The following is a 23,003-nucleotide window of genomic DNA, read 5'->3' on the forward strand; positions in this document are numbered from 1 at the left end:
AACACACTGATTTGCTGAGTGAGACGTCCAAACACTGGGAGTCCTGAAGCAAGCCGAAGCGTGGAGCAGGTAATGTATGCTCCGACCAGTGGGGGTTATGGGGGCTGTCACTTACATGCTCACAGCGGGATGTCAATCCCACTACAAGTATGAATACTGATTGAAAATAACACGTAAGGGATCCCCAGTGGATTTTGCTGCAAATTTTGCAGCATGAAATCCTCTGCAGATCCGTTACTTGTAAAATTGGCCTAAAACTTGGTCATGCATATTGCATAACAAAGATAAACACTTTTCTATGCCCCAGCCACCATTGCCACAAGTATCAAAGAGAAGGGCTCTTCCTTGGTGCATGGGGCCCTTGCATTGAGAAGCTTCCCAACCATTGCCCTCAGCTAGGAGTGGCAGCTCTAGTTGTCTTCTGATTGGACACTAGAGCTGTCAATGATACATGAGAGGAAGGAGTAGGAAAGCTTTCACTGCAGGGAGCTTTGTACATGGAAGAAGAGTCCACCTCTTTGACACATGCAGCAGCAAAGGCAGTGCATAGAGGAGCTCTAATCCCGATAATGTAGGCTGCATGGAAAGACTTAAAGGGGTTATCCAGCGTTACAAAAACATGGCCACTTTTCCCCCTACTGTTGTCTCCAGTTCAGGTGCAGTTTGCAATTAAGCTCCATTTACTTCAATGGAACGCAGTTTCAAAACCCCACCCAAACCGGAGACAACAGTAGGGGGAAAGTGGCCATGTTTTTGTAGCGCTGGATAACCCCTTTAAGGTATCATTCCACTCCCCTTCCCAAAGTCTTTATAGGCATTTTCAGCAGTTTTGTAGTGAAAAACAGATTCCCTTTAAACCTAAAGAAGAAATGTTAGGTATGTGGTACTAGCTATTTCTATGTTCCTGAGTTATAAGGAACGTAATCTCAGGCAAAATATTTCAAAGGTAAATCATTAGAATTTCCAAACTTGTCGCCTGATTCCTTTATTCAGAAAAATATTACAGAATATCAGTGGTGAATGGTTGCACTCCACTGCACAATGCACAGCCAGCTATGACTGATTCCACTTGGTTAAGTAATGAGAAACTACCATGTTGACACTTTTTCTCAGAGCAAATAGTACCAGAAGCATTTTTTTTGTGGATGTCACTTATTCAGCTTTGTTATATTACTATATTACCAGTAGAACTGTTGTATAACTAGAGATAAGATTTACAAGTAAAATCTGTTATATATAATTTTTTTCATTGATAATTATTAATTAAGGAATAACTTGCTTTACAAAAAAACTGAGATAGGAACAGCAAGAAGAAATTGCTTAACTTTGTGAGGATAACCAGTTGTTTTGTAATGAAGACCTGAAGAGCTGTACTGTCCCCAGAGCATCAAACTGCCTCATTTACAAATTAGAAAAAGAACTGAGGATTTGATTAAAACAGAACTGAGGAGGATAGGAAGAAAAACACCTTCTTCCTCAGCATCTCCGATTCTTCTAACCTGCCGTGAGTTTCCCTTTAAAGCCTGTCCCATCTAGTTTCTATATCACTTGAAGAAGAATTACAATAATAAAATAAATAAATACAATATTATGTCATTCTGAATTAGAAGAGAGGGCACTTCATCTGAGACCTACAAATGAAGTACTATTCATAAAAAATTTATTCTTTCCCTTCTCTAGAGCACTCATCATTTCCACACAGTACATTCATGCATGACACAGTCATCTTCTGCCCTCTATACTGTATTATGTTTTACAGTAGATGGCTTTATTGGTGACTGAAGATGTTTCTGAACATTTACAGTGAGCCTGAGACACTGAGGCTGTTAAAGGTTTACTCCACTAAAAAAACATTTCCCCACATTTCTATTCCTTTCCCCAACATATACATTGCTCACATAGGGATGCTTAATCTGTTCTGCTCTCTTCAGCCACTTTTCTGCTCTCAGCTGCTGCCCAGTAAGTTCTGTAGTATCTGTGTTTTCTATTACTAGTGCCCCCCTCTTATCTCTAGCTGCCACCATTTTGTGTCAGCCTGTCAGTGTGCAGCCATTTTGTGTCAGCCTGTCAGTGTGCAGCCATTTTGTGTCAGCCTGTCAGTGTGCAGCCATTTTGTGGCAGCCTGTCAGTGTGCAGCCATTTTGTGGCAGCCTGTCAGTGTGCAGTCACTGCACTGGGCTGGGTATTCTCTGTCCTGGCTTGTAAACCATCCCCTTCCTCTTGGCTAATTTGCATCAGTTGTCCTGTCACTTCTGATTGGCCGTTTAGTCACATGGTGCTTGCTGGCCAATAACCAGGCAGTCTGGGATACTGATCATATGATCGTGTTGTACTAAGCGAATCTCTGATATATGGATCTCAGTAATGGCCGTGCACCTTCCCAGCTACAATATACTGCTGTTTGCTTCACACAGGCAAGTCCTCTACTTTCCTATACGGAATTCCCTAACATATATCTATTTATTACTAACTGTTATTACTGTTATTTGCACAACTCTGCTACCTGGGAAAGCAGGGTGCTTGTGTGTGTGACTGAGACTGAGGGTGCGTTCACATACAGGATCCGCAGCAGATTTGATGGTGCAGATTTGATGCTGTGTTCAGTTATTTAGATGAAATCCGCAGCAGATTCAGTACGTGTGAACGTACCCTAAAGGGCAGAAGTGTATATGTTGTTCCTGCACAGGCTTTCATGGGATCTCATAACAACATGTGTGCTGAACGGGTGTATATCTTGCTCTCTTTCTGTCTCTGTCTCCATGTTGTTAGAACATTACAATTATCCAGCTGCGATGAAAGCCTGTGCAGGAATAACATATGCACTTATGCCCTTCTGTTTAATTCACACAGACAGGCACCCAGCTCTCCCAGGTGCTGATAAGTCACTGTGATGGTTACATTCCCTCTGCAGGCTGGCAGGAGGGGCTGTGGGGTGTCTGTTGGGTTGTGTAATGTTATATCCTGGGCTGATGGTACTGGCCTCATTGAGATGGGGAGGTGGGGAGTGGGCTGACCTAAGTAGTTTTGGACCTCACAAGCAAACACAATATGAAACAGGAAGTGAAGAGAACATGGATGGTAAGGAACATCTCCACAGAAGTCACGAAAAGATCATATAGCAGCTAACCTTGGCAGGAATATTTAGATAAGCCTTAGACGCAACACCCACAACTTAAAAAAAATTTGCTGATAGGTGAACAACCCCTTTAAAGGGTAACAACAAGCTGTTTGTTTGCTGGACAGTACATATAGAGAAGCCAGCACCAGAAAGAAGTATGCACGTTATGCAACATTGCTTGGAATGGCTTATAGGAAACATTCTTTAGCAATAGTTTTAATAAATAAAAAAATATTACACCCACCACCCCCACCCCCGCCGCATATTTACACTATTGACTTTCAGTCTTTGTAGAACTTTTTTCTTACTGATGGAATAGAATCCATGCTAACTGGATGAATATTGTCCATCCAAGCAAAAACTCGACTGCTCCTAAAACTAATTATACCAAATTATTTTTATGCTAATTAAGGTGAATGGAGAAATGAATTATTTACTTTATGCAATTTTAAAGAGTCTTCAAATCGTAACTGTATTTTTCTGGAAAAATGAGCACACAAATTAGTATCCAATTAACCCTATAAATAAATAGGAAAACTACATTGTAACCAATCATTAGCCCTCTTCATTCTGCAGTGCATACATTGCTCATAAATATTTCTCTAAACTAATGGTACTTTTACACGGAGCGATAATTCGCCCGATCGCACGATTAATGATTTTGAATGAACAATGTTTTTTTTATAACGATCAGCATCGTCGTTTGATCGTTCGCTGCGTTTACACGTACGATTATCGTTCGAATTCGATCGTTATCGTGCAAATTCGAACGATAAATCGTTCCGTGTAAAAGGACCATAAGACTACCTGGTTTCTCTTGTAACGTGTTCTGATTTGTCCTTAGGCTGGGTTCACACTACGTTTTGCAAAAACCGGATGCGTGTGTGCATCCGTTTTGATCCTTTTTCCATTGAATTTCATTATAAAAAGATCAAAACGGATTCGTTATTTTTTTAACGGACACAAAAATGAGGTTGACTACGTTTTTGTGTACATTAAAAAAACGGATCCGTTTTGATCTATTTTTTTTTATAATCCAATGGAAAAACTGATGAAAAAAAAAAACGGATTGCAAAAACGTAGTGTAAACCCAGCCTAACGTGCTCTTTCTAAAACATACTGTTTATCACAAAATAAAATATTTGAATTTATAATATATAAACCACTCAGAGTTTAAAGTGGATATATATATACTGTAAGAGACTGTAAGGCTGCATTCACACGTTTCGGGAAGTTGTCCGTGCTCACGGATCCGTGTGCACGGACAGTTTTACAGCCCATTGCTTTCTATGGGGCTATTCAGATGTTTCATGATTTCACGGATCCGTGATCCGTTCCGTTAAAAAATAGGACATGTCATTACTCGGAACGGATGCACGGAAAGGATTCACCATAGAAATCAATGAGATCCGTATTTTTCACGGATGTACACGGATGTGACATCCGTGTTCATCCGTGAAAAAAACGGATGTGATGTAATCAATGTTATTTAAAATGCTGTAAGACAGATCCGTGAAAAAAACAGACATGGATACAAAACGGATGCAAAATGGACTGTTTTGCACAGATCACGGAGGTTGCTGCCGGACCACAATCACGGACCGGGAAAATCGCTGAACGTGTGAATGCAGCCTTAGAGACTGTAGGACCTGAGTGACTGACAAGGAACAAACTGTGATGACTAGACAGCTGAGTCATAGCACCTACAAAATGACAGTGTTCCCAGTAAACATTGTTTGGTACAGTACCTACCAAAGGTAGAGCAAGTAATATTAACCAGTGAATGAACAACAGTCTCACAGACATCCATCTGGTCCAAACCCATAGTGTCACTGTGGCACAAACTGCTAAGTAAGGTAATGCCAGCAATCATAGAAATGTGCCAGAACACACAGTGCATAACGTTTACATACTATTTGGGTGACTGGGGACATGTGCGTTTTCTACCTGGAGATTAGATGGCAACAGAATGCGCTATAGTTAGAAGGCAAACTGGTGCAAGCAGTATAATGCAGTTGGTGTATGGCAATGTTCTGTTGTGAAAATAGCATTTATGTTCTACTGGGTCCTGAAATTCATGTGGATGTTAGCTTGACATGTATTACCTATCTAAACATTGTTGCAGACTTAGGGTGGTATTACACGGGCCGATGGGGGCCGATAATACCTGTAAACGAGCAGCGATCTGCTAGATCACCGCTCGTTTACTGGGCCTATTACACGGCCCGATAATCATTAAACAAGGGCTGCAAGGACATCGTTACCGATGTCCTTGCAGCCCTTGCATAACTATATACATTACCCATCCACGTTCCAGGGCTGCTCCTGCCATCTTCTTCTACCCAGGTCCCGCGCGCTCTTGCGTCAGAGTGGCCTGTCAGCTGACAGGCCGCTCAGCCAATCACAGGCCGGGACCGCAGCGGCCTGTGATTAGCCGGGCGGCCTGTCATCTGACAGGCCACTCTGATGTTACAGCGCACGGGACTCGGGGAGAAGAAGAGCGCAGCAACCCTGGAACGTGGATGGGTAATGTATATCGTTAGTCGCCGCCCGTGCACCGCTATTACGGCGCGGTCGGCGGCTGACAAAAACAGGTCAGAACCTATATTAACGATCAGCTGATGATCGTTGTCATCGGCTGATCGTTGTATTTATTACATGGAACGATAATCGGCCGAATCGGGACGATTCTGCGGATTATCGTTCCGTGTAATAGTACCCTTAGGGAAAACCTCTTTAGCAGAGCCATGCGCCCACTTTATACCCTACAGAACGTAAAAGATCTTCTTGTCAGATACCACAGCACACATTCAGAGGTCTTGTGATGTAAACAAATCAATAGGCCAGGGCTGTTTTGGTGGCACGAGGATGACCTACACAATATTAGACACATTTTTGGATGTTTTAAACCTTTTTGAACTGGAGCCTCATACAACAGTAAATTATGCTTGGACCATACCAGACTGACCAAAAGGCTGCTTAGGCCTCACCATCTATAGTGAAAGTCCATGCATATATAAAAGCTAATGCTCAGTTTACCCTTTGTCTCCTAAACTCTGTATAACATCAAAATAAAATTGTGGAGCCTATAGTTACCTGGTTATGCCCCCCAGCTGTGTCTCACCAGCAACTGAGGGCCACCTCACAGTTTGAGAAGCACTCAGAACGATAGATAGAGAGATAGATAGATAGATAGGAGATAGATAGATAGATAGATAGATTCAAGGCCCTATTACCCGTTACAGCCGATAATCATTCCGTGTAATAGAAGGCAACGATCAGCCGACATAAACGATGTCGGCTGATCATTGCAGTAGTTTGTCTTTCAACATGTTGAAAGACAAACGACTCATATAGCAGCGATCTGCTGCCGTCGCTTTGTGAAATCGGGGCGTTCGCAGCAGGTCGCTGCTATGGGCTACCTAGGCGATCTAGTGATCACCCAGGCAGCCCCCCCCCTCCCCCGCAGTCCTCCCTGTACTCACCCAATCGCTGCCACCGTGTGTGATAGCGGCGGCAGTGAGCGGGGAATGAGGAGCAAACAAGCACTGACAGCTCCTCAAGTTGCCCCATGTAATAGGGGCTTTAGTGGGGATGTGAAGTGGTCAGATAAGTCAGTAGTTCCTCTTGAGGTCATCATGGCTGCCTTATCTACATGACATCAGTACTAGTGTACAGCAAGAGTTACGGTGACCATACACATTAAATGATTGTCAGCCAAACCCCTGGTTTAGTCAGGCTCAGCCACCAACTATCTATTGTGTATGTAGGTGTCCCAGCTCTCGCCAAAAGGCATTTGTTGAGCTACAAAATGATCAGGCATGTCAACATGTTCCCATGATACATAACCCTTCAGTGGTGTCTAGTAGAGGATTATTCATGTCTTTCTATTGAGAACACATGCTTGGCCAGGTTGATCTGGATGGGGAGGTCAAAAGAAATAGCTATGGGACAATTGATTATTTGGCCAACAGCTGTCTTAGGCATATTGCTACCATTAGCCTTATTCACACATTAAAGATCTACACTAGTATTTTAAGATAAAATATTTTCTTGTGAATAAAGGTTTTATTGCACACAGAGTAAGGGTTTTGAAGGTGTGGTTACGGCACCCACATAAGGCTCGCAGCCTTACTAATGCTAGAACCTTCTGGCTTACATAGAAGGATATTATGTACAGTGTACAACTTAAGCATATTTCCTGTAATATAAACACACCGTAGAAACCACTGACCTATGAGCTGCTTTTTGCTAATGTTATTAGTAATGAAAAGGTTTCAGAGGCTTCTTCAGGGCCATGAATAATCCACTGTAAAATGCATTCTAAAGAAATTGTTATAGCCGTTAACATCATCCTTGAACTGAAAAATTGATGAGCTGGTGGGCGGCTCAGGTGCAACAAACCCTTTTAGACCCCTAATGATTTGAGTTTTTATAAAAAAAACTTATAGAAACAGCAATATATTATTACTTGAATGTTCCTGAGCCAAGCTGCATTGCAAAAGTGTAGTGGGTACAGTTTGCTGTGCTTTGTTGCAGAGCACCGCACTGCCTGACTAATGGGTTATGTACAGGTGACAAGCTCACACCTATCAGTAAATCTGGTGGATCTCGGCCTGCCACGTGTCAGGTGCAAAAATCTACACCATCATTTATGCCTACTAGCCACAACATCCGCCCCATGATGATACATTTCCCCTCATAATTTACAAAAAACTGCTAAAACCATCTTGACAGATGAGTCTATAATAGGTAAGGCTCCCTCCTATGTGTGCAGTGTATAGCAGGTAGTCTTCATTCACTAGTTAAAGGGAACCAATCACCGAAAAAACGCCTGTTATGCTATGGTAATGTGCTGTAGCAGCACCCAGCACACTTCCCAAACATGCTTTTACACCCCGTCCCTGGAATGTACGAAAACGTACTTTAAAAACTTGTTGCGCTGTATGTAAGTTGCCCCCAAGTAGTCATCTGGGCGGTGAGCCGTGGCAAGTAGTCACTGTCTCCTGGGCATTCTGGAGTGGTAATAACACCCCTCTGGGCGTGATTAGACTGCGTAATTGTGGTGATGTCACTGAGAGGAGCGCCGCCTCTCACGTCAGCGCACCTATGTTCTTGCTGCTCTGCACTTGCGCAGTACAGTGGGTCCACTCTGCGCTGTACTGCGTCGGTGCAGAACAGCCTCGAATTCATTGCTGGAGATCCGGCAATGAGTTTGAGGCTATTCTGCACCTGTGCAGTACGGCACAGACCGGACCCGCTGTACTGCGCATGAGCGGCGCAGTAAGGACTTAGGCGTGCCGATGTTAGGGACGGCGCGCCTCTCACTGATGTTGCCACAGTTATGCAGTCTAATCACGCCCAGAGGAGCATTATTACCACTCCGGAACGCCCAGGAGATAGTGACTACTTGCCAGCGTTTTTTAGGTGATTGGTTCCCTTTAAGGAACAACAAAAATTAGAAATTGGGTCTACAGTGCAGAAATGGTTAAAAAAATGCCATTTACAAGCTGTAAAATGGCCAGAAGTGCTATGGCTCATGTGTACAACAGCAGCTTATAAGTCTCTTGAATGTACAGGTATGATTTCAATATAACATGTCTGCATTCTACTATGATATGGCAGTGTTACATATTCTCAGCACTTACATTTTCATGGCATAGCCACAATTTCTGAATTTAGAGAAGATTCACAGTCTATTGACACACAAGAAAAAAAATGATATTGTTTCTCTGCCCATTAATGAATATTGCAGAGAATCCAACACTTTTGTGATCTCCCAATGTCAGATGTAAGAAGGTTGATGTGTAATGGCAGAGCATGCGAGCCTCCTTTAATGAACATGTGCATTTTTATATTGCACACATAAGAGTCGTAGCAGCTAAGGATTCTTCTGCATGTCACATTTTCCCATGTTGTCAAGGAAACCACAATTTTTTTTTATATACAGAACTTGTCTCAGAGGCAACGCAGCTGTTGAGATTACGAACATTTTGTGAGCTTAATTGCAAATAAGATGACATTGTTTCTTTTTGAAACTTATTATTTTTCTAATCCCAGAAATAGGTCAGATAGAGAGTGAAATTGTAGAAATAAGCCAGTTGAAAACAGAGAGCAGCAATGCCAGTAACTACAATGACTTATCTACTTTAGTCATATTAAAATATCTGACATCAAAGCATTTCCTACATTATGCTTAGTAAAAATTTGCATTGGTTAGGATTGCACTTTAGAAGACAATTTGTAAGCACACTTGATACAGATAATTTAATCCCATGGTTCAAAACCCACAAAAGTGAAGAAATTTCTTGATCAGTTATTAGCTAAAATATATATATATTTCTAACAAAATGTTTCTTCTCCACATGCCACTGAGCCCTTACGCCTGTAGCTAGTTAGGAACATACATGGAAAGAATGCCATCTATATATTCAGCAGTAGTGTTAGGTGTACAGCCATGTGTTTGAACATTGGGGGAGATAGATCATCAAAACTGACTAAAAGAAAAGCTGAAGCACAATGCCTCTTATTTTTTTAAACTGCTTTGTTAAAATAAAAGCTGAACTCAGTGTATCTACCCCATTATCCCTTTATCTTTAGAAATATAGGATTCACAGGTCTGCCTACTTTGATGATCCTTTGTTGGAAACAATTGGGTAGACACTAAGGCTGGGTTCACACTAGGCTTTTGCAACTGTGTGCATCCGTTTTGATCAGTTTTTTCCATTGACTTCCATTAAAAAAAATAATGGATCATAACGGATCCATTTTTTTTACGGTTTTTGTGTATGTCAAAAAAACGGATCCGTTTTGATCCGTTGTTTGTTTTTTTTTTTTGGAAAAATTTAAAAACTGATTAAAACGGATGCACACAGTTGCATCCATTTTTTTTTTAAATCAGTTTTTCATCCTTTTTTTTTGCAAAAAACGGATTGCAAAAACAGTGTGAACCCAGCCTAAGGGGTAGATTTATCAATCATGGTGTAAAGTTAAACTGGCTCAGTTGCAACAAATCAGATTCCATTTTTCATTCCTCACAGACTCTTTGGAAAATGAAAGGTGGAATCTGATTGGTTGCTAGTGGAAACTGAACCAGATTCACTTTACACCATGTATGATAAATTTCCCCCTAAGACTCCTTATATGAAACCCAAAGAGTAACAGAGATAAAGTTCTCCTCTTAAAATGCTTAATGTAAATATTCCCCAACATACTTCAGTTAGTTCAATATTATTACATTATTTAAGCTTATTATACCCAGCTATTAACAAGAAAAACTATAACTTTAAAATTTTCCGATCAGTGGTTCTGATTGAGGGCTTATTTTTTCCACCATGACCATTTTTAATGGTACCACATTGGTGTAGATTTTTTGATAATTTTTTATTCATTTTTGTCTGATATTTTATGTGACAAAAAAATCATCATCATTTTTTTTTAGGCATATGCTGTTTATTGGGCAGGATAAATAATATATTTTATTAGCTTAAACAATTACGTAAATTTTACCTTTTTTGAAAAATTGCAGAAAAAGGGATTATTTTAATTTTTTTTTAAAAAAACCTTTCAAATAAAAACATGAGTCTGCTTATTCTGATTAATGCTATGATGGGTGCTCTGCTTGTCAAGCCTACCTGAGGAAGACATTATTATGAGATCGCTGATCAGGCAGCATGGAAGAAAGGAGAAGGCCTCTAGCTGCCATAAGAGCCAACTAGGAAATATGCAGTCACTACAGGCAGGGCCGTATTAACAACTGATGCTGCGCTAGGCAATAAACCTGAAGATGCCCCATCTTTACACACCGATTGGCCTTACCAGACCTGACCAATACCACCATACCCCCCATCCCCCCTTGGAAAAGACACCAGATTTACTGGCAAGTCTGAACATGAGGTGGGAGACTAAAAAAATAAAAAAAAAATAAAGTTTTTTTTCCTTCCCCTGCTCCCTGGTGCTGCCCCCCTGCAAGGTGCTGCCCTAGGCACCAGACCACGGGTGCTTAGTGGTAAATACAGCCCTGACTACAGGGGACCAATTGGTTCAGCCTTGGCACCTGTCAGTGAACCTTTTCATTTGAATGATGTTGTTTGCAGGCTTACTATACCTGCTACAACTTTATGATGTTAGAAACCACTGTTATTGGGTTTCTCTGGTCAAGCAAAAGGCCTAAAATATCTTTGACTATATTTGACAGCCACCTCCAGCCCACTCAGCAAAATACTGACTGAAAAGGGACAGTGCCATGGCCAATGATTGGCTGAGCAGGCTGAGCCCAAAAATGGCCTTTTAACTCCCCAGAAAGTGGTGCCAATTTTAATTTTACAGTCTTACTTGTTACTATGTTGGATCCTTTTTACAGCGTTTATGTGACAAAATAGGGTCATATTTTGGGAAATAATTTGAGACATGTTTTAGGCTGCAAACAACTAAAAATATGTCGCAAATAAAAGGATGAAAAAAAACAGCTTTTTTCTGTCATAGCTTTTGTGAAAGCCAAAAAAAAAAAATTCTGCTAAACATATGTCTAAAAAAAAAAAAAAGCCCTGTTTTACAGCTGAAAAACTGTGTGCTGGGCTGCTGGGCTCCACCTGGCAAGTTACAGGACTTGAATGATCGGCTGGTAACATTTTAGGGCTATGTTCCCACAAAGGTTTTTTTTCAATATTTTGGTCAGTACTTTGCAACCAAAACTTGGAATGGATTGAAAACACAGAAAGGCTATGTTCACGCGCTGTAAAAATTAAGTGGATGGCCGCTGTTAAAGTTAAGTGGATGGTGTCACAGAACGGCCGCTGTTTGTGAAGTTCATCCACGGCCAGATGAACTTTATTTCTTTTTAACTGGAAAGCGGGCACAGTCGAGTATGCCCACATTTTATTTACCCATAGCAGACAATGTAAAGTTCAGCCGAGGCTGCTTTTTACATTGTCCGCACTGTCAGTTTTGTGTTTTGTTTCAATGAATAGCGGGCACAGAAAACTGACATTTCAGTTTTTTGTGTGGCCGCATGGAATCCTGGCCAAAGTGTATACAGTGTGTATATACTCCAGCAGGGATTCCATATCAATGAACGTAATCGGCAAATTCATGAAATAACTGACATGGTTGTAAACCTGCAACTACGGACGTTGTTTAATGAATTTATACATTGTGTGAACTTAGCCTAACAGTATGTTGAAAAATACTGAGCAAAAATACTTTGTGGGAACATAGCCTTAGGGTAGCTTCACACATACCAGATCTGCAGCGGATTTCATTCCGCTGCAGATATGTGACCCGGCCCCTTTAACCCCTGCCGCCCGCAGCCCCGGATCTGGGCATACATTACCTGCTTGGCGCCGCGGCTGTTTGAGACTCCTGGCTCCCTTCACTCCCCATCAGCCAATCATTGCACGGCAGCACTGATTGGCTGATGAGGAGCGAGGGGAGTCAGGAGCTTCACACACAGCAGGTAATATATACTCTGGTCCGGGGCTGCAGGCTACGGGCGGTAGGGGTTAAAGGGGCCGGGTCACATATCTGCAGCAGAATGAAAATTTCGCTGCGGGTATGTGACCCCATAGAACTTTACTATACCCGAATCCGCAGCGTGAAATCCGCTGCGGATCCGGTACGTGTGAAGCTACCCTAAAAGTAGATACCACAGAACCTTTTCAAAGGTCTTGTGGAGTCCATGCCTTGATGGTTATGACTGCATTAGGGGGGATATACACAATATTAGGTAGGTGGTTTTAATGTTATGGCTCATGTTTGTATATACTGTAGGCAGAAAACAACACATCAATACAAAGCCAAAGATGTGGCAATAACAAAGTGGCATATTTCAAGAACAGTGGATTCTAATTCTTAGGACTTCTTCTGACTAAAAAAGAAACATTGTTATGAATTTGCTCGGCATCAAAGAAAATGAACTGTGGCAGGTTTATAAATGAATGATGAGGGAATAAATGAATTATGGTTTTCTTACAATTATGTAACGAAAGATTTCAGTTTTGACTTCCTGATATATAGCATTTCTCTAGATAAGTAGAGTGTGCAGTTTAGTGTGAAGCAATTTGCTGCTGTCCTACATTCATTTGAAGCCTCCACTATCATTCTTGAAATTGTGTGTTTATCTTGCAGTAGTGAATGTGAAAAGTCAGTTAAAAGGAATTGAATTTATTCAGTATTTTTCATAGCAAAAAACTCCAAGCGTAATATTGCCATATTGCCACATAAAGCTTATTGAAACTTATGGTGCGTTTGCACAGAGATTTATCTGACAGATCTTTGAAGCCAAAGCCAGGAACAGACTATAAACAGGGAACAGCTCATAAAGGAAAGACTGGGATCTATCCCTTTTGCAAATCCATTCCTGGCTTTGGCTCCAAAAATCTGTCAGATAAATCTCTCTTTGTAAATGCACCATTAGTTCCCTGGAGCACCTCTCTTTTTTAAACTGAAGATCCTAATGGTGCGTTTACACAGACAGAATTATCATACAGATTTTTGAAGCCAAAACCAGGAACAGACTATAAACAGAGAACAGGCCATATAGGAGAGATTGTGATTTATCCTCTTTTTAAATCCATTCCTGCCTTTGGCTTCCAAAATTGGTCAGATAAATCTCTCTGTGTAAACGCACCATAAGACTTTAAGCATTTACAACATTTCAGATATATTTTTCTCCATGGTATGGTATTATTGACCACAGTGTCTGGTGGCTTCAGTGTTGAAGATACTAGGTGACATGACAGAAGTACCTAACATCACTATGGACAAGGGCCTTAGTATTGGACCTTGCCCAAATGTTTAACACACACACATGTTAGCGATTGAGTTGAAATTATTAAACAATTAGAATTCTAGCCCCCAACAACAATGCCCTAGTCAACACTCTACCTAGTTCCCAACACATTTCATCTAAAACCAGACATTTTTTAAGGCACAATAATGTTAGGCATAGAATAGCAAAATGATGGCTAATAACAGCACAGTGGTATTACTAAACTATGGCATAGATAAACGGAAGTAGCACATTAAAGAAGGTGAAAGGGGTAACAACTGACGGTAATGCACAGAGTTGTCTTCCCTAACAGGCAGTAAGTAAAAGCCCTCTCCTTTATATCCAGTCTGATTATGCCTCTATCTACTTTTCCTACCTCAACTGACAGTCTTGTAGCTAAAGGGGTCACAGCAGTTGAGCTGTGACTGGGCCCATAAATCAGGGTGGCCAGAGGGCCCCTTACCATGTTCAGGTTGAAGGAGTTATTTGTGAAACAAAAACAATATTCTAAACAATCCCCCTTCCCAATACTAACCTATGTCTAATATACATGTATAACATACTTTGCACCCTTTCCCAGTTTTTTTCTCATTCTTATGCGCTCGGGATATTTAAAATGATCTCCTCAGCGTCCTCCTCGCCCCTCGCTTTGTAGTCACAGGACATGTGATCTCCTCTCTGGTGGCTGGATTAACTGTCTATTGACTTGGTAAACCTACCTCCAGGAGACATTATCTGCATCATCTCCATGCACCTGTGCTGCTTCCATAGACTTACATGTGTCCCTGAGCCTAGGTTACTGTAATATGAAAAGTTATAGTTCTATATCTGCTTGCTGTCAGTGAATTTAGGTATATGTACCTGTCTTTGTGTCTCAGCTCTGTATATTGTAAGTGTTATGAATGTTCTTAGAGTCTGGATGGAACTAGAATGTTTTTATTCACAGTCAGCAAGCAGAGATCTAAACATACACTACACCCCTGGTAAACAGATGCCCGTTATGCAGCACATAGCTACACCATGTGCGAGTCAGCTTTGCTTCATCATCAGCTAGTATGGAATACATAATGGGGAGAGGTTTTCATGCAAAATCAGTGAAAAAAAACAGCCCTGTGCGGTGAAAAGAAAGCTAAGGGGGCGTGTACGCAAATTGACCAATCAGGGAAATGTATGTTGGGAAATGTAGTTTCCTATCTTGGATATAGATTTTGAAGGCTCAAAATACTCAGGGGGACTTGGTGAGTAAGACCAGCTAGCAATTAATTTTTTGCGCTTAGGTGGATAACCCCTTTAAGTACTTATGCCTGACATTAAGAACAATGTGTAACTCCTTTCCCTCAACTTGGTATGATGACCAAAGCAAATTTTTTGAAAGGTTTGTAATGAGTTTGTAAACATTGTGGCTGCACATGTCGTGGGACAGTACAGTGAAAGGGCGGGTGCAAGGGATTACCCATAATCCTTTGCAGCCAGCCAATGGTCTGAAAGGCACCCCCCTGTGAAGTCACACTTCCTGCTTCAGTATATGTCCAGGACAGGGCACACACACATACAGTATTGAGAGAGAGAGAAAAAAGGAAGAAAAATAGGAGTCAGGGAGAGGCAATGTTATAGGAGGTTTATTAGATATACGGGAGAGATGGAGGAAAGTAGCAGTGGAATCTATGTAGGTGGGAAATTGCTGCAGTCACTTTGTGTATCAGTACACAGTGTCCAACGCTGTCCACAGCTCTGTATGTCAGTGATCCACTGCTGTATTTTAATTTAACCCTTTGAATCACTGGTCAGGTCACATCTTCATTCTTTTAAAAATGTGTCTGGCAGCATCATAACTGTCAATATACCTCAGTGATCCACCAACATCCTACTGCTCCCACCATTAACTGGCTGTTCTGGGCCCTGCTGGGTCGACAAGAGTGCTGCCACTGCTTCCACCTTCAACTTTCTGACCAAGGCCTGTGGGAGCTTCCCCCATTGAAATAGATGGGCCCGAAAAACTGCAAAAAAAAAGTGTTTTTTTTATGTGGTTTTTGTGGCAAAAGAGCCATTATAGTATCAGTATCTACAATTGGGTTTAGACAAACTCTAACTTTACACCAACGTTCGGCAAACCTGTCGAACCAAACTTTTGAAAAGTTCGCTCATCACTACTGCTTACCAACAAGGTTTAAAAATAAATAATTTTTACCTCTTTATAATATAGATTAACAGTCTGTCTTAGTCATGTGCACAGAGACAGGGAAAAATCTGCTTAGCATGCAGTTCTCCTGGCTCATTCCAGTCATCAGTCATAGTCTGAACATTTTGACCCTAACTGACTCTGACAACGTATGAAAAGTTTCTTTATGACAGTGAACATTTAATGCATGGGTTCTTAATTTAAGTTTTGGTAAATTCTTTGAGGTGTACATTAGTTATTTGGAATCGGTAATAAATCTGTTATTGAATTTGATTAGCTATTTTCTCTGATTACTGATAAAGAGATAACATGCAGATACAGCACTGATCTCTTCAGCAAGCTAAACAAAGACCAACAAAGAACAAATGGAGAAGTAGTGCTGGAGCGGTGGAGATTTTAACCCCTTAACGCCACATGGAGTATATTTACACCCTGTGGTCGCCTTGGGGACTTCAGAGGGGGGGTGCTCGGCAACTCTGCTCTGAACCGCCGCGGTCCCAGGTGCCGCATGTAGCCCAGGACCATGGCTATTAGCGGGCATGGTCCGATCGCCATGCCCGCTAATCAGCATTTTAAATGCAGCTGTGAGAAGTTGACAGCTGCATTTAAAATGCGAGCTGTCCACATCCCTGGTGTCTAGTGGGGCGATCCAAACATCCGTTACCTCCAGTGGTCTGCGCCGTAATGCGGTCTGCAGCAGCCGGAAGCAATCCAGTGCCCATCTCATTGATCTCTGCTGTGTAACTATACAGCATAGATCTAAATGAGAGATCAGTGTGCATATACTAGAAGTCCCCCAGAGGGGGATTCTAGTATGTGTTAAAAAGAAAAAAATATTATTATTAATAAAAAGCCCCCTCCCCTAATAAAAGTCAGAATCACTCCCCTTTTCCCATGTTATAAGTAAAAATAAATAAATAATTAAATAAATATATAAATAAACATGTTTGGTATCGCCGCGTGCATAATCGCCTGAACTATGAATTTATCACATTCCTGATCTTGCACGGTAAATGGCATAAGCGCAAAAAAAAAACAAAGTGCCAAATTGCGCATTTTTGGTCGCATCAAATCCAGAAAAATTGAAATAAAAAGCGATCAAAAAGTCGTATATGTGCAATCAAGGTACTGATAGAAAGAACACATAATGGTGCAAAAAATGACACATCAGACAGCCCCATAGACCAAAGGATAAAAGTGTTATAAGCCTGGGAATAGAGCGATTGTAAGGAACATATATTTGTTATCAATGGTTTGAATTCTTTACAGGCCATCAGATAAAATAAAAGTTATACATGTTACATATCATTGTAATCATAACAACTTGGGGAACATGTATAGCAAGTCAGTTTTACCCCAGGGAGAATGGTGTAATAACAAATACCCCCCAAATAAAAGAAATGCAATTTTTTTTTACAATTTCACCACACTTTGAATTTTTTTTTTGTTTTGCAGTGTACTTTATGAAAAAATTCAGCCAGTCATTGCAAAGTACAATTAGTGGTGCAAAAAATTAGGGCTCATGTGAGTTTCTAGGTGAAAAATTGCAAGTGCTATGGCCTTTTAAGCACAAGGAGGGAAAAAAAAGTACAAAAATGCTAATTGGCTCTGTCCTTAAGGGGTTAAAGGAAGTGGACATTGTTTTTACTTGTGTTATTGAAGGTAAAAATGCATGTCTCTCTCTGCACTCTTCCCTTGTGGTTAGCAGTGTAATCCTTGGTCTAGAGCACAGTCCCACTCCCAGAGCACCGATCTTTCCGCTTCTTGATTATTATTAAAAGGAGTGGGCCGGCTAGTGTGATGGGGACGGAGCAGCGGTTAACACTGCTAACAGCACGGGAATGGTGCTGATGAGAAAAGTAAGAGACATACCTTCCTCCTTTGTGCCCTGTGAGCAATAGGGGGCTATCAGCAGGTTAGATTAATTTAACCTATTTATAGTTCCACTTAAGAAGAAACTACTGGCGAAACTCCTTGAAGTAGGAGCAAATTTAATTTTTTCCACTTTTGTCTTGTGCTTGTGTTTAAAAGGCTAAAGTACTTTTTATTTTTTCACCTGCAGAGCCATATAAGCTCTTTTTTTTGTGGACCAATTTTACTTTGTAATGACACATTTTTTCCATAAAACATGGCGTGAAACTAAAAAATACATTTGTGCTATAAAATATTTTTTTTTAAAAGCTATCTTTATGCTTATGGTGTGGTAAAACTGTTATGTTATCTATGTCCCTCAGGTCAGTATGATTACAATGATAGGCAATTTACGATATATAACTTTTATTTTATTTAACTACTTTTTGTATTAAAAATATATATTATATTTTTTATTTAAAAATAGGAAAGGGGATTTAAACTTTTAATATGGTATGGGATTTTTGTATTTGTTTTTACATTTATTACATTAAAAGGGGGCTCCTATGAGCAATACCATGATTGCTTATAGAGATTAATGCAATACCTATATACTGCATTGATGGGTTTTGTCTCGGCTTGATTACTTCAGGCTGCTTCAGACAGCCTGAAGGGATCTTAGAGGCCAGGACAATGCAGAGAGCCAGAATAGGACCTGGGCTGCAAGTATGATGGATTGGTTTCCCCCGATAGCATTAGGGCAAGTCGATCCTCCCACCAGACCACCAATAATTGTACAAGCCATTTAAATGCTGCTGTAGGTAATGACACAGCATCTAAATGTTTAAATAGCCACATAGAGCAATTACAATGGCAGCCCCCAGCTACCGATACGAGGTGTGTGAGGGGGTGCCCGGTATGGAGAGGGATCACGTTGTGAGCCCTCTCTATGCCTTTTTAACGACAAAGATTTGTACATGTACGCTCTTTGTCTTTAAAGGGTTAAGACACAATGAATATAATATACATTAAAATATGTATTAATTATTTTACAATATTATTTTATGCTAAACCTCTGCAGTATTCAGACCTATTTAGTAATGAACACTAATGTGGAAAATTCACGGGCATCAGCAGTAATATGATTGGAAATTCTGATACAGATTCACATTATTTATGTTGCTAGTTCAGTTTTTGTGACTCGTATATATCACTCTTGGGAGGTTATCCTTAAGTCTCTGAAGTCATCACGATACTACGATGTTTACCATGTGAATTCCGTGAGGTATTTTCTTTCCAGCTATATTTCAAGGGGATTGAGTGATTTGAAGGATTAACTACGCCTCACCTATTTTAATCCCATTTATGCTAAGTGATGGAAAATCATTGCAATCAGTGCTCAGAGAAGTTGATGGAATAAGATAAATCTCATACCTTGTACTTTAGTGTAAGATAACTCACCTATTGCATTTAACAAAACTTTTCCTTTAAAGCTTTGTTTTAAGATAATTTTTGGGGTTAATATAGAAATAACAAAATGTAACAAATAAATAACATCAAACATTAGAAAGTGCTACAATAAGTCTTCCTTTAAAGTGCTTTGCATACCTGTGATTTTATATACATTTGTATACAGACCTGACAAAAAAAAAACAAAAACGAAATTACACAATATAAAAACAAGTACAAATAACGGCCATGGTTTCGAAACCACAGCCGTTATTAGGCTATGTTCACACTGCTTATGATTCAGCCCGTAGAGCGAACCGCGAATATACGCACGTAGTTTTGAGGTTGATGCGTTCGCTTGAAAGTATACGATATACGCCCACACAGTGCACACTACGTATAAGCTTACGGCCGGATCGTATACAGCGCCGTGAAAAATGAACAAGACCATTGTTTGAGGACGGAAATGTTGAAACTCACGGCCGTGAATTTCCATGCTGTCCCGTACGGAGTACTTATTTCAGCCAAATTGAACTTTTTCGATCTAAAAGGTTCTGTGTGGTTTATGGGGCTGGGCGAAGATTTCCAAGTAAATGACCTGCCTCAGATTGCTTCGAAACAAGCTAGGGAAGCATAACTGTACTACGGGCGTATGTTCGCGGTTCATATGCATCCTGCCGCATGTCGATTTTTTCCACGCCCGTAGTTTCAGCCGCACATGTACGGCGGTGTACGAAATGCGGCTGGACTCGTACGCAGTGTGAACATAGCCTTAAAGTACAAGTTCAGCGGCCGTGGTTTTGAAACAATGGCCGTTATTTGCACTTGTTTTTATATTGTGTAAATATAGCCTAATAAAGGTTCAGCACACCAGGAACTAGTGGGAAAAGAGAGATAGCCTGTGCGCTATAACCTAGCAGCAAAGCTGAAGCAACAGGAAGCCTGTGGTTGCTGAGAGAGCAAAGAAGCTAGATGGCGCAGGTGTAAGAATGCGACGTCGCTGCTGGGGACCATATCAAACTGCACTTTCTGGGGAAACTAACAGCCCATTTACAAGAACTGAGGGGGCTTGAATGTCTGGATTGTTTATTTGTAGCCCTGATGCTCCTGTAATTCTATGTTGTGATAGTAGCTGACCTGAGGTTCTAGGTGTACCTTAGCATTTTTATCCAGTCTACATCACTGTAAAAAGTGAAATATACATTTGTCCACATGACATGTGAATAGTATGTTGCAAGCCTAACAAATATGCCTATTAAAATCCGCCAATTCATAAAATGTCAGTAACAAACTTAAACAGTTTTTATGGCATATGGATATGTTTTGTTGTATTTGATCAGCTGGAACATGGGCTGGTGAACTCTAGTGCTCTGTGAAGATGTCAGAACAAAAGAAGCAGAACTGGATGATGAAGCAGTCAGAAGGTTGGACACTGTTATGACAGGGTTGGCAGCATTGTCTCGGGCAAATTAGTATTCCAAGATAGGGGATCAGCAGTGCAGACAGACCACTCTGGGTTATGTCAGACATCGGGCACATCAAACCTCAAATGCAGTAAAATAAAATAGCATTGTATAAGCACTATACAAGGAACTGTAGCGAAGGGTTGACAATATTTATGCATTAGGCATATGTCAAGACATCTGTGCTTTGCTCTTATATTTGTTTAACATTTTATTGCTGGTTTTCCCAGTACACATTATGAAAAAGTAAGAAAACATGGCTAAAGATGGACATTATCCATACCATTTTTAAAGAGCCAGTAACCTAAATTACAACTGATCATTACCCACTAGGTGCATGCTGTCATCCGCTGTGTTGTTGTCAGTTATAAGGGGGCCTTTCAGGATTTAAGCTGCCTGTGGGGAAGGCATATTAAATTGTCTGACTCCCATTAAGTCTTAGCGTAGAAGGGTACTCTGGGTTTAATTACTTCTATTAAAAATATTATTCCAGTATTTATCAGCTGCTGTTTTTGTGTTTTGTATTTTCTTTCCAATTTGACAGGATGCTCTCTGTTGCCACCTCTGTCTGTGACACGAACGGTCATGTCATAGACAGAGGTAGCTGTTCAGCACCTGCTTAAGGGTATATTCACAAGGAGTAAATGTAACTCTGCACAGATTCCGACACTCACCCCCCTGCGATCCTATTTGGCTCTCCGCCCGTCCCATAGACTCCATTCTATGGTCAGACGGATTCCGCTGTCTTCCCAAAGAATTGACATAGAATAAAACCCATGTGACTGGTGGAACTTCAAGTGGGAGCACAAGGCGGCGAGCAACAGGACTTCCTTGCGGAGTTATCCACGACATATAGCCTAATAGATGGCTATAAATTTAATTTTTAAAAAGTGTGAATATCAAATGATGGGTGTAATTATACAGTCAATGAGGTATGTGTATTCAAACCCATCACCTGATATTCACTCTTATTATTGAAATTAAGTTCACAAATCACACACATATCTCACATAACGTCCTGAGACGCTTTATGCTCCTTTCAAGAATTGCATGAATGCTATGATATACCTAACAGCAACTTTTATAAATATTTGCAAATTCGCCACTGGTTAACTTCCTTACAGCCCTCCGAGATAGGGTTAGACCGAACAACTATGTCATATCTGGCCAGCAAGTCTAAGGGGCTAAGTAAGCTCTAGAATATAGCGTCAGGCCACTATACGTTTGAGAAAACCCAGGGGGTTTTATAATGGGAATCTGAATTGCATCAGACTTTTACAAACCATGAATGGCTGATGGCCTTCACGGCTAGGATATCATTGTGCTGCAGCGCCCATAGAGAGTTGTGGCACACAACAATTACACGGCGGTACTACACCCCGGATAGATTGGCAGTTACTGTATGTACCCGGACCGCCCAGATAGCTGCTGGAGGGGATGCGGTCTTACAGGTTCGCTCCTTTATACACTTTGGTATTGTCCTGTTGCTCAGACATATTGGGAGGAATGTAAAAAAACTATACAACTCACAAGTCCCTATAAGTGACAAGTGGTCCCCTCAACTGGTTCTCTTATTTATTGGTTTACATGAGTTCCCTCTGGCTCAAAGGAAATTATTATCTACGCTGTTTATAATGGCTAAAATTGTACTGCAGAGGTATTGGAAATGCCCTAACCTACCAAAGTTAGAGGAATAAGTGGATGCTGTTAATCTAAAACACACATTTGAATACACCATAGCTAGGGGTAATCTTTCCTTCTCAAAGTTTCAACAGACTTGGGTCCCATACTGTACGCCCCCTTAACTCCGCCACTCTTCCATGCATGGTCAGCCAACACACTATATTTCTCATTTCCTAGTTACACAATGGTAAAGGATGTGTTTTCTTTAGTTGTGTTTGTTTTATTTTCTGTTATGTTATTTACCATTTTGTACTCTAGCTATGCTTTGTACCTCATTGTATTTGTAGCAGCCGCTGTTCTCCTACATCTGATGGACACTGCTTAACTATCCTAGACGGCTCAGAGTACTCTGACTATTAACTAAATTGGTAGACCAGTTATAATTCCACAGAAGGGCATATTAAAAAAACTCCATAAAGGAGTATAACTAGGGCACCCTAAGCCTTTATTAACATCTAATTTTTTTAAGTTGACTATGGGTATTTTTAAACA

At 40.7% G+C, this 23,003-nt stretch overlaps 1 protein-coding gene across 3 annotated transcripts in view; it reads left to right on the top strand.

Annotated features, from left to right (window-relative positions):
- Positions 1 to 23,003, top strand: part of GABBR2 (gamma-aminobutyric acid type B receptor subunit 2) — a 505,458-nt gene that overhangs the window by 76,140 nt on the left and 406,315 nt on the right. The window contains exon 1 of one of the 3 annotated variants that reach the window (XM_069958152.1): positions 2,282 to 2,414. The exons of the other annotated variants lie outside the window; for them this stretch is intronic. Within the exon in view, the coding sequence (XP_069814253.1) occupies positions 2,352 to 2,414 (63 nt within the window). The 5' untranslated portion in view covers positions 2,282 to 2,351. Of the gene's footprint in view, positions 1 to 2,281; positions 2,415 to 23,003 lie in introns of those variants that run through there. 3 annotated transcript variants of the gene reach the window in all.

Source organism: Dendropsophus ebraccatus, chromosome 2 (assembly GCF_027789765.1).
Source record: "Dendropsophus ebraccatus isolate aDenEbr1 chromosome 2, aDenEbr1.pat, whole genome shotgun sequence".
Taxonomy (NCBI): Eukaryota; Metazoa; Chordata; class Amphibia; order Anura; family Hylidae; genus Dendropsophus; species Dendropsophus ebraccatus.